The following is a 13,415-nucleotide window of genomic DNA, read 5'->3' as shown; positions in this document are numbered from 1 at the left end:
GGACAGATGGCCCGGTCCGGATCCTCGGCGTGTGGTTCGGACCGGGTCTCCAGCTTGACAAGAATTGGTTGGAGGTACGGTCAAAGGTGGAGGCTGCAGTCAATTCGTGGCTTCCTAGGAAACTTTCCTTAAAGGGTAGAGCTGAGGCGTGCGCCACTTACGTCTTTCCTCTCATCCTTTACCGACTGGCCGTACTTCCCCTGCCTGCACAACACCTAAAAGCTCTTGTCGAACTCTTGTCCTCGCTCCTTTGGGACAGAGGAAGACACTGGGTGAGCAGACAGGTCTGTATTCAACGTCCGTGTGAGGGAGGCTTGGGAATGCCGGACTTGAAGTGTCATCGAGATGCTGAGAGGCTGGCCTTCCTGAGCCACTATATGCAGGAGGACCAACCGTGGCACCCCGTGGTTACTGCCGCCTTCCCCGACCTCGTTCTCGACCCTTCCATCGAGAGCCGTCGCAGGCCGCGGGGAGAATCTGCCTACATGAAAGAGTGCCGAGCCGCGCTAAAACGACTACCAAGGTCCAGTGACCTTGTGACTGCTACCCGTAGGGAACTCCACAGGGATCTAGTGAAGCGGGCCGCGGACGACCCGCTATGCGCGCGTTTGGGGTGGCAGCAGAGTGAGATCCGCTCCGCGTGGAGCTGGGCGCCAGGTTCGAGTCATCTGAACAATTCGGAGTTCTCTCTGACCTGGCGATTGGCCCGAAATGCACTTCCACTCAACAACATACAATGCAGTTCTGGGTTTCTGGAGTCGCCTGATTGTCCCCGTTGTGGGACAACGGCTGTGGAAACTACGGATCACGCTTTCTTCGATTGCCGCGAACTCCGCCAGTACTGGTCGTATGTCAGCGGAGTGACGGCTCGCATCGATCCTGAGCATCCTCGCCCAATTACTGTATCCAATGTTGTGGACAACGTGAGGCCGCCGTGGGACCGGGAAAGACAAATGGTCTACGTTACGATCCTGGCCGTGGCAAGAATGGTGATTTGGACGTCGCGTCTGCAAGGTTGCCGGGGGGTGTTGTCTTTTTCTGATCAAGATCTGATCGCGTTCTTTAAACACCAACTACGGGTGAAGATCAGATGTGATAGAAGAAGGCTGCATCGCGCGGCATTTGACAGAAGATGGATACATGTGGCAAGTCTGTGTGTACGAAGAGGAGCCAAATTTGAATACGTGTTCCCCGCCTAGGTGTGGAACGCGCAGTTCTGTAAAGTTAAATTAAACAAGTAGTCTCTCAGCTAGCTGAGTGTGTGTTCCATCCCTCCCCGATTAGGAAGCCTCCAAGATCCCCATCCCCTCTTACCTGCAATTTTTGTTTTCACCCCTTCCTCTAAATTTTACCCATCTTGGAGAAAAAGAAATACAAACTAACCTCCATCCCTTACCCACAAAAATTTTCTTTTCTCCATTCACCCCCATCTAGAGGGCATCCCCACCTAGAGACTGACCCGCAGAAGCGAGGTTCCTTTTACAAACCTAGTGGAACGGGCAGTCTATCAACTAGACGGGGTTGGGAGGGTCCTACTAATCACCTTTTTATTTTTTCTTCCCCCGCCCTCGACACAAATGAATTATTGTACCATTTTATTGTTATCTTTTTTGTTTTTACTCGTCAATAAAAAATGTTTTAAAAATTGGGAGTTACTAGGACGTCCCACAATATGAAAGGGTGAATGCGGTATTATGGTGAAAGAAGATACTAGCTGGGAGAAACTTTTGACTTTGTTTAGTTCTGGAGTGACAAGGATGACCAACGACCCCCAAAATCCCCCCTTTTGAGTTGGCCATGTGCCTAAGTTTTTTGTTCACCGTTAATTTTGAATGTATTTTTTAACATGAATAAAAGATTTAATATCTCAAAGTGTAGTATCTGTTCTTCAGATGCTGCACTTAAGATAATTTGTACCAGTCAATGGAGGGGAAACCCTCTATACTGGGACAATTATTATTTTTGGTAACCAGAGTGCCCCCTTTTTGCCTACTTTTAGGGGAGCTGGTTTTACCTCACATTAAAAACGGCCTTGTGCCTAATTTGCTCAGTGGGGGAGCAAATAAATACCATCTGTTCTTACTACATGCTGTACTTATGTTTGTAACTTTGTGATATAAAGTGGGTGATCATTTTTCTATATTAATTTAATGTAAAATGATCACCCACTTTACAACCAGTCAGTCTCAAAGCCATTCAAGTCATTCTCTAGATCAATCAAGTTGTGTTTGAAGGATTCTAGTTATTTTTTAAGCATTAAAATCATTCTTAAGGTCATTCAATTCATCCTTAAATTCATTAAAGTCATTCTAAGTCATTTACTGCATTTATATCATATTGTTATTCATTTAAGTCATTTCAGCCCATTTTTTGGTTATTTTAGTTTATCTTTAAGAATTTCATGTCAATCCTACAATCACGCATTCATTCATTACACGAGAGCACGCAACTAATGGCTATTGGGCTTGTTCTTAATATAAATCCAGTATGGGTGACTAGCAAAATTCTGGTTCACCTCCCCGGGGACTTTTAGTGCTAAAAACACCCCCTTTTTGTGGCTCTTTTTTCATATTTCTCAACAAAAACTTGACATGTCTGACTATATAGTGGTTTTTCATGGTGGTCAACTCAAATATAGATGTGTTAAGGCCTGAAACTGCACCGTTGTCCATTTACACTGGGATTCGGCATCCCCAGGGGCTAAAACGAAATCAAAAATGCACCCAAATGGCGCAAAATAACATTTTTTGCCCCATAGCATTAGGTCCATCCATTAGATTTTCCTGAAACTTGACCAAAATATGGAGCCCATTGTTCTTAATATAAATTCAGTATGGATAACCCTGGCAAAATTCTGGTTCGCATTGCTGTGGGACTTTTAGGGCTAGAAAAACATGCCTTTTTGGAGCTCTTTTTTCATATTACTCAAAAACTTGATATGTATGTCTATATAATGGTTTTCCATGGTACGTGGAACTGCACCGTTTGTCTATTTTCACGAGGATTCGGCATTTCCAGGAGTTCAAAAGGAGCCACAAATGCTCCAAAATTGCAAAAAATGGCACTTTTTACCCCATAACTTTTGCCTCATCCATTAGATTTTTCTGAAACTTGGCGAAAACGTAATGGCAACGTTGGCCCTTCACATTTATCATTTCTTCACTATTTTTTGTGGTGTCATCTCACATCAGAGGGGGACCACGCACGCGTGGCTTGTTTATTATTATTTATTTATTTTTTATTTTTTTTTTTACAAAGGCATCACCGCTTATCAAGGCCCAGAGACCACTCGAGGATAAGGGTTAAAGAGTGTACAGTAGACAATTGGACAATAAAGTAATCGTTAGTAATGGAAATTCTGTAAATTTGTTAACTTATATGGAACGGCTCATCAAAAACTTCTTTATCGTAGACTTGAAGACAACCATATTGTAGTCAACTGGAAAGCAGGAAAATGGAAGACAATTCCATAGTCGTGCAGTTCTAAGAAAGAAGCTTTGTTCATGGAATCTATGTTTAGGTTTAGGCACAGATAAAGAGTGGGGGAAATTCTTGATAGACTTTTCTGCTAGACGAGTGTTTCTTGTGAAAGTTTGGCAAGGGGGGGACCATAGATTGGAGCTCAGTCGAGCACTTGCCATGAAAATAACGATAAAGCAGAGACAAACTTGCAACATCTCTTCTGTGAGAAAGAGGTTGCAGGTAAGAGAAAAGGACATCCCCTACGAGGCTACGAAGTCTATTTTGAACTCTATCAAGGCAGAATAAGTTCTTTCTAGCAACTCCTGCCTAGATGTAGCAACAGTACTCTGTCCTTGGAAGTATCTGGCTCTTAAATAAAATTTCATTGAAACACTGGGATCTTCTAAGTCGATTTAAAACTATAGTATAAATTCAGTATTTGGATGAAAGAATCTAGCTAAGCAAAAGATGTTGTTGCCAAAAAGAATAACACTCGACCTCCACTCCATTTCCTTAAAATAAAATGGGCCATAATGGCTAAATTGAATGAAAATTTTGTATTTTTTTTTTATTTCTCTAAATAAATTATTCTACTTGTATATCTTCCAATTTGAAATCCCTGAATGTTATCAACAACAAAAAGCAAGTTGGAGAGTACAGTGGTCGAAACATGAAACTAACAACCAAGATGGGGACAGCAATGAAACATGTGAATAACAGCCATGTTTCATATCAGAAATATTAATTTGGTTTTTGTTCAAAATTTTTCCTGTATTAAAAAATCAAAAATAAAGAAAAAAGAAAAATTTGTATGATGTACATACCCATGACGAAACCAAAAAAATATATTTAAAAAATTGCATAAATTGATCAAATGTTGTTTTTAAATAAGAAAAACAAATTTTATGAATGTCCAAGGAGTGACTGTGATGCACACCATTTTGAAAAAAATCTGAAAAATAAAAGGAGATAACTAAATAATAATTCATACTTAATATATTTATGTTCTAAGGCCTACAAATTCCCATTAATCACTTAAAAATATGATTTCGTTTATAAAAATAAAACTAATTGATTAATTTATGATTTTTGGAATATGGTATTTTCGTTTAGTCACAAGTATGTACATCATAGTTTTTTTGTTTTTTTTTTCTTTTTTAATTATTTTTTGTTTTTAAATATAGGAGGATTCTGGACATGAACCAATAATTCTAGTGAATAGATTTAACTTATTTTCATGCAAAATACCATATATATATATATATATATATATATATATATATATATATATATATATATACACTACACAATCATGTTGACATACCAGTTCTCACCAAATCAACAAAGTTAAGCAACATTGAGCTTGGCCAGTACCAGATGGGTGAACATTTGGGAAGACTAGGCGCTGTATGTACCGAGCCAAGTCGTAGAAATTTCCAGGTTGGTATCTGGGGGCGCATTAATTCATTGGGAGAGATGCACCCCCAGTCTTCATTAAGACATGCATCTAGGAGAAGGAAACTGATGTAAAAACTTGCAGTCTACTGTATACTCTGTCCTGTGGCAGTCATCTGCTCCGACAAAGGTTAGCAGTAAAACAAAAAATTGTGGATAGTTCTACACAAAGCCTTCACCACTATAAACAAATGATCTGCATGGATTTCCGAGTAACTTGGATGTGGCAGAAGCACATACCTCAAAATTGACGGGAGAGTTCATCATCATATATATATATGAAAATATATTTATGGTAATTAAGCTACACAAAGGCTTCCACATTTTGTACTCCCGTAATGAAGTCATCAAACTAAAATGTATGGAGTTCATATATACATGTGGTGTTTTGTTTAGAAAGCTAACCAATCATATTCGTTATTATTTCCTCCTATGGGTTAATGTTTTCATTAGTCAATGGCAGGAGTTCTCTCAAATAAAGGTTTAACTGACTTTTACTTCCTCTTTTGTTCTGTTATATATAGGGATGACCCCCCCCCTTTTTTTTGTTTTAATCTGTTGAATTAAAAGGTGACCTTATTTTAACATTTGCATGCTTGGAATAGTTTTAGGTGTAGCTTAATTGCAATAAATATATTTTCATAACTTACTACCTAGCTCTACTTACATATTGAGCACTGTTGAAGTAAATACTGAAAATTGACACATAATAAATATATATTAATATATATATATATAAAAACTACCAAGACACTTAATAACTTAAACCATAGAAATATTTTCATTTATACTATGTAGCCATTTTTATATTATACACAATTTGTAAGAGTAATTAAATCAATTAATTTTGCTTAGTATTTATTTAGCTTGTAATCATGTTTGATGATTATTATCTGTATTTTGTTATTTGTTCCAGTTTGGTTTCTTCTGACTTGTTCTTTGATCAATGTACATTATATTTTCTCCTCTTGATTGACTCACCCAGCACTCATTTTCCCCACAACAGGTAAAACCATTTCTTCTGTTTTTAAGAAATTTGAATTTGATCTTCTTTTCAGAATCGAATCAAAAGATTGGAACAAAAATTAAAAGAAGAACAAAAACAAAAAGAACTTCTCAGAGACAAAGCTGCCAAAGTAAGAACTTTTCTTTTATTTCATTATTTATGTGGCTCCAGTTTGTTTTAATGAAAATAAAGTAAACAGAAGATAGTAAAGGATGACCATCTTGAATGTTAAAATGAGGCAAAGTTAAATTAAAGTTGACAAGGAAAGATAACTCTTTGTTAAAATGGGTGCCTTCCGGTTTTTCACAAACTATGAAAATTTAATAATCTTAAATAAATAAAAGAATTAATTGCTTTCACTAAAACTTTAACTATTACTTTTCAACACAATAACAGGTGTGCATAATGTAAAATATTAACATTTTCTAATAATATTTAGATGCAAGTCTGTTAGCATGATAAATTTTTACATAAAGTTAAATATTCAGTGGAGCTAATTTTTCCAATTAGAAATTCAATTAAGGCAACATACCTTGGCAGTTATGTCAAAGAGCAAGCTGCCAGTCTTAGAAGACAAATGAGCAGGGGAAAATCTTTCTCTTTTGAGTAAACCAGGAGAGAGAGAGAAAGACAGCAAGCAGTTAGTTTTGATATCTAACCCCCCCCCTCTGAGGGTTTTATGTGTGCGCTTATATGCTATAAAGAAAGAATAAAACGTAAACAGATTTCTATTTCTTTATTAATAATGTTTATGAAAGGTCTTATTGATAAAATGCCATGCTATAATTAAAATCCTTTTTTATCAAGGACTGTTATCTTAAGAAGCACAAAATTGTTTCTCAGTTATTATTCTAGACCAGTGATCCTTTCATGATTCTCTAAGATATAACCTTTTCGACAATCTGCATACATGTTTCACCTTTGTATATTTTCCACACTTACATGTAGTAATAGCAATATATATCAAGCGGAGATAGTTTAAGAGAAATCCTACACTGAAATGACTATCCAAAGATCATGACACAGTTCTAAGAAATTTAGACCAAACACACCACTCAAAAACTGATCAGAGTTTGTATACCTTATATGAAAGGTTTGTTATAAAAAATTAAAAGTATATGTAATCCAAATAATATTAGGGTAGTATTCAGGAGCGTCTCAACTCTCCAAAGAATCTTGTGCGAGTCAATCCCCTTATGGAAAAAAGTCATGATTAAGAATTGTGTGTAAGTGTAAAAAAATATACAAAGGTGAGATACATCACCCACGAAAAGTAAGATTAGAAGAACACTGGAAAGCTATCATGCATGTAGATATTTAAAAGTCGAGTATGACACATATAGAGGTTAAAGGAAGTTCATCTGTACTTATGAGATGAAATAAAACTTGTAGATAAAAAACAGTGGAGAGTAAGATTGTTCAAAGAAATGGTACATGTGCTGGGTGACAATGGATCACTAAACAAACCTAGTAGAGAATTAAATATAATTATGAATAATAAATAAGATCACCATTATGATCTTTCTCTCTCTCTCTCTCTCTCTCTCTATATATATATATATATATATATATATATATAGTAATAAGTTGTAAAGTACATCTAAAAACAGAACAGGTTTTAGGTTCCAAAATTACATACAAGAATTGTCTGTAGATAAAATACTTGGTAAAGTTAACTTCTGACTAACATTCTCCTGGAGGTTAAAGATTCAATCCTCAGTGCAAGTGGTACTAAGAATAGAATTATGAATTGCTTAAGACTTTATTTAACCTGATCATGGCTGACAGAACACGAGTATGCTATCCCCGTGGATTAAATAAAGCATTCTATTTAAAAGTTCGTGCTCGACAGAAAGATTCTAGAGTTCAAGAAGATACACCTGAAGAAGGTTGGAAAATACATTGCAAGAATAACACTCAAGATGAGAACAGTAGTTCAAATAAATGAAATAATACAAATTATCAAATCTTCATCTCTAAAAATTCGGAAACGTAGTGTTAAATTATTGACCTAATCTCATTTCTAGTGGAAATTTCCTATTCTTATATTATCTAATTTCTGTCTAAGAATAAGAATTTAAAGTTAATTTCTTGTGGAAATTTCTTCTTTTTAAATAAGCTAACATGTCCAACCTATCATATTACTACATAAGTAGCTGTTTGTAATAACAAGAATTGGTTTGCATAGTTGAATTAATAAAGCCACAAGATGAACATGATGTCATCAGTGCTAAAAACAATAAAGTTATGAAGGTACTGTATCTATTTTAGATTGTCAAAACTTTTAAAGAGGAGGAGCCTAATTAAAGAGTGTGCCTAGGGTACCAAATCCACTTACACTCTCACCCCCGATCATACCTTTTAATCCATGTCCAAACTTTTAAAGCATATTATTGTCAATTAATATGTAATATCAATAAAGAAGTAGAAATATTTTTGTTTCCAATTTATTTTCAGATGGAGACGTTGTTAGTCACAAATAAGGTATTGAAAGACACCCAAAATAAACCATGTGAAATTCAAAGGAAAAGATGTGCAAAGAAAAAAAAGTGTGTCATTTCCGGAGCTGAAAAATATTCAGATCCGTCTCTGCATTATCGCTTGAATTTAGCAGACATTCCATTTGTTGCTGGGAAAGTAAGTTTGGTTATTTTCTTATCTTTTTAAAAAATTAATCACGTATGTTTTTGACTTTAGTTCATATGGGCCTATTTTATATTACATTAGCCTCATGTGCACGTTTGAATTGAAGTTGAACATATACCTGAGGAAGGAATTTTTTTCAAAATATCATACAATACGGAACTTCCATCAGACCTTGCTGATGCAAGAAACAACACGATGCAAGTATGAAATATATAAGAAAAAAAAAAGTGTATATATATATATATATATATATATATATATATATACTAGCAAAAGTACCTGTCATTGATTGGGTTCAAAAACCGCCTACAGAAAATGGACTCTGATTTATGAAAGTATGATAGGTTATGAAAAGGAAGGGTTGTAAAGAGATAGCTTCGAATTTGGGGTATCAAAACCAAAGCAAAATATGATGAAAGTAAAAATAAAATAGATAAACCCCATAATTTATTATACCATACCTGTTCACACTGAAACACTTATCACAATATTCTGTGGATCTATATTAAAAAACCTTGTTAAACTTTGTGACATATTTCCATTCTATGGAGGTCAGGCGCGAACGAACACCCCATAATTTTATTATACCATATTTCTTCAAACTGAAACATAATTATCAATGTATACTTATGCAGATAGATATGAAAAGTCTTTATTAAAGTCTGTGCCTATTTCCATTCTATGGAGGCCAGGCGCAAACGCAGACTCCATAATTTTATTATACCATCCCTATTTAAGTTAAAACATACTTATCAAAGTATTATTATGTACATCTATATCAAAAACCCTTGTAAACGTTTTTTTTTTATTTGTAAATTTTTTATTTCCATACTTTGTGGACCAGGCGTGAACGCAGACCCCACAATTTTAATGAACCACCATTCTGCCAGATCAAACATACCCATTCCTGTGTCTCGATACATCTTCTATCATTATATATGAGCAGTTTTCGATAATAGTCAACCCTATAGGAGCCTATTCGTGACCAGACACACATACACACACACACAGACGTTCAGCTTTATATTATAGATATACTGTATTAATAAAGTTGAATCTGCATGGCTTATTCCACTGTTATAGATCTTAATTTGTTTCAGTTTTCATTTGTTACACCTCTGCATTCCTTTATATACATAGATTTTGTTTTTAAAAGACCATAATTTTCAATTTTTACAATAGATACATTTATTTCTAGTGATAACATCCAAATCAAGTTGTATCGATTTGCTTTTTTAATTATCTTTGAAAGAAAGAAAAACATTTTAAACATTGTGCTTATATTTTAAAAGGCTGTAATAATACAACAACATAAGTACTGGGTGAACTGAAAGAATGGATGAGAAAGAAGATGATAAAATGACAATACACAATAATTTCCTTTTTATTTCTTTTATTTTCAATCAATAGTGTGATTTACTGATATTTCAAGGGGATTATCTCCTTTATAAAGTATTAGCAAGGGGTACCCGGCGTTGCTCGGGTGTTTTTCGGGGTATGTGAAAAAACCCTGAAAATGTGAAAAAAAAAAACGAAGCCTGAAGTTGGAAAATAGTAAAGTGTTAAAAAAAACAGATGCGCGTTTTTGATTGACGTGATGGCGATAGGTATTCAGCAGTAAGCATTTTGTGCGGGACAGTTTTGAATGAGGTGAATAAATAGGTTTGTTTGTTTTTAAAAACCCGCTCCCTGTTTATTAGGAGGAGCGAAATGAAAGCTACAGTCTGATATGACGAAGTCGACATTGAACAAACGTTACTTAGCTCTCTTGAGACAACTGGCTTTCGGCCTGTGATTAGAGTCGAGTTTCGCTTTTTTTTATACCAAAAACCGAATGTAACGCGTGCCGATGCGGGAAATGTCGAATAATTAACGTTTGAAAGTCAATAAAATTAAATAGACAGGCGAGCTCCGTGGATAACTCTGAGATATTACAATTTATAGATGATATAAAAAGTTTTAAGAAGTTGTGAACCGAGCAAGCGCTTCTTTGAAAGAAGCCTTTTGTGGACATCGAGGAAAAGCGTACATACATACATACATACATTTTCGCTTTTATATATATAGATTTCCATTTTGGCAGAGCTTGAATATCTAATGCTGTTCTAAGATGGAGATACTTTTAAAAGTAGCAATACACGTGAAAAAATTTAAATGGCTTAAAATATTTCAATATTGATATATATATATATATATATATATATATATATATATATATATATATATATATAGAAAGAGCTTGATAAGCTAAGAAAGAATCTTTTTAAATTTTTAAAATCCAATTAAAATCAAGGAAGTTATGACTATTTGTATGCCTTGCGCATTTGAATATTTTCCCCCTCTTTAAGACCATATGCGTTTTGTCACTTTTTTTTTGCACTACTTTTTCAGTAAAAATGCTATATCTTTGCTAAAACACAAGACTAAGCAATGAAATTTGCCATATAAGTGTATTTTTGTGCAAGGAATCTGAATATGCTACTGAAAATCTCCAGAATGGTTTCCAAATAATATGCAGTATATGCACATAAATATGCTGCAATTGCTTAAAAATGCCATGTATTCATTAAAAGAAAAGAAGTTAGAGAACTCAAAGTTTAGTTGTAATGCATTTTATGTGCCAGAAACTGAAATCGAAATCTAGGATTGGTTAAAAATGAATATATTGCAATATTTCTTTGGTATTATTGTAGATTAATACCTTCTGTTTCCCCTCCCCATCTGACCACCTGTCCAAAATATGTGATTCTACCTTTATAGACAATTGCATGTGAACAACTTGAAAAACTTTAATAAAAGATAAACAAAAATTATTTTAGAATTTAATGTAAAATGATTTCCGATTTTGAATCATTCGAGCGTTTTAAGGCAGTTACCCCCCCCCCCTTTCCTATGATAGATAAATCCTGGGTGTTTGTTTCTTTGTTTGTTTTCTAAAAGGCGATTATGCGTGGTTTTAAGAGGGTTTTTGAGCAATTATGAGAAGGTGAGGAGGTTGCCACTCTAACTTTGGGTTAATGATAGGGCTAAGGAAAATTATGTGTGAACATCCTGAAGACTTGATAGAAACAAAACAAAAACAATTTTAGAATTTAGAGGGGGGTTGGTTTCACATAAATGTAAAATAATTCACCATTTCAAGACCATCTTAGCGTTTTAGGACAGTTGACCAATTTATATTTTTATGGGAGATTAATCATGTGCACTTTCTGTAAACATTTTTTATGCCTTTTTTTACACTTATATGAGCTCACAGAGGAAGTTTGTTTAGTGGGGAGCTCTGCCACTTGTACTTAACGTTATTGTTAAGGCTAAAGGTTTTAGGAGGAGGCTTGCCACTCATACCTAGGATTAGACATAGAATTAAGTGAGTTGTTTTTTTTTTGTTTTTGTTTTTTTAAGAGGGTGTTTGATACCCATTGTGAAACTTTACAAGAATTATGACAGACAAAAATAAATGTTATTTAAAAAAGTGACGTCCCTCTAACAGAAAACATGATGCTTGGAAAAATATCAAGTATTTAAATTCTACTTAAATATAAAAAAAGAAACAAGTTTTTGCTAAAGCTGACAAATTGTTAAAAATTTTGAATTAATGTTATTTTTATTTTTTTAACTGAGCACCTCCTACAAATATTTAAATATTGATTATTTTTTAATTTTATTATTATTTTTTTAATAATCGGGTAATTTCCATTCGATAATAATTCACTGAAAACATTTTTTAAGGGACGAAAATTAGAAGTGTGTGTACCGTTCGTACACGTGAACCAAAACAATGATGATTCACATTTTCACTTGTTAAAATATTTTAAAATTTACTTCTACCCAATTTTTAAAAATATTTGTATGGTTGATAACAAAATAGCTCTAACTAAACATGTAAGAAATATTTTTTATAACCAGATTTTCAATTAAAAAAAAAAAAATCGATTTGGAATAACAAAAACAAAACATCTGTTTATGCCATGTTATCGCTGCTGCTGCTACTATCACTAATACTACAGTCTTGGTTCAAATTCATAACGATTTTTTGGATATTATGTTTTTAAATTGCTACGTACCACTAGAGAAAACACTGTCCAATCATCTTTTTAACGAATAAACATAGTAAAAAGATTGTTTTATTTAATAATGAGTGTCCAAAGAAAATATTTTTCAAAATTTTCAGTACTCATCATTTTGAAATCTTTTTTTTAACACAACAAAAAAACGAGTGGTCAAATGAATTTCGGACACTCGAAATTATTAAAAATGACATCTCTTTTGGCTAATTTCCAAATTTCATTAAAAAATTCTTAACAGAAACATGGTACGAATGTTTAGAAATCAGGGGGGTTGTTACAAAATCTTACCGAAAATGCCATTTTATGATGTTCACATTTTTATCACTTTATTTGCTTAAAACTCTAAAAATATATAATGTATGCTATTATTTACTAATTCATTTGAAAGTATATTCATTTCTGAACAAAACGCTGGTATTTTGAAGACTTTAAGTGCTTTGGTTTTTAAAATATGACTATTTTAGCAGAAACCCCTTGAAATCTTTGATTATGCAAAGCATTTAAATGGCCACGTGTATTGCTATTAAAAGGCGAATTCAGGAATCTTTCTGTTGAACTTGAGAAATCTGCATGAAGTTCAACATGATACACCTAGAGAAGGTCAAAGGTTACATTGACTGGAGCCTTGTAAGAATAAAACTCCAGATAAGAACAGTAGTCTGAATAATCCAAATAATATGAATTGTCTTTTTATCGCCTCATTTCTAACTGATTCTATTCTTTTTGGTTTGTTGTGCTTTTTTTCTTTTTTTTTTTTTAAATATATTTAATGCATATTT

The 13,415-nt window shown here is 34.0% G+C and overlaps 1 protein-coding gene across 3 annotated transcripts in view; it reads left to right on the top strand.

Moving 5' to 3' along the window:
- LOC145248047 (centrosomal protein of 57 kDa-like) overlaps positions 1 to 13,415 on the top strand; it is a 75,871-nt gene that overhangs the window by 48,312 nt on the left and 14,144 nt on the right. For all 3 annotated transcript variants that reach the window (XM_080109782.1, XM_080109783.1, XM_080109781.1), the window contains exons 5-6: positions 5,976 to 6,053; positions 8,381 to 8,560. In XM_080109782.1, the coding sequence (XP_079965908.1) occupies positions 5,976 to 6,053; positions 8,381 to 8,560 (258 nt within the window). The remainder of the gene's footprint in view (positions 1 to 5,975; positions 6,054 to 8,380; positions 8,561 to 13,415) is intronic.

The sequence above is a fragment of the Euprymna scolopes genome, chromosome 26 (genome assembly GCF_053919585.1).
Source record: "Euprymna scolopes isolate OS-2025 chromosome 26, ASM5391958v1, whole genome shotgun sequence".
NCBI lineage: Eukaryota > Metazoa > Mollusca > Cephalopoda > Sepiida > Sepiolidae > Euprymna > Euprymna scolopes.
The sequence above is the reverse complement of the archived record's forward strand: the minus strand, read 5'-3'. Positions and strand labels throughout refer to the sequence as shown.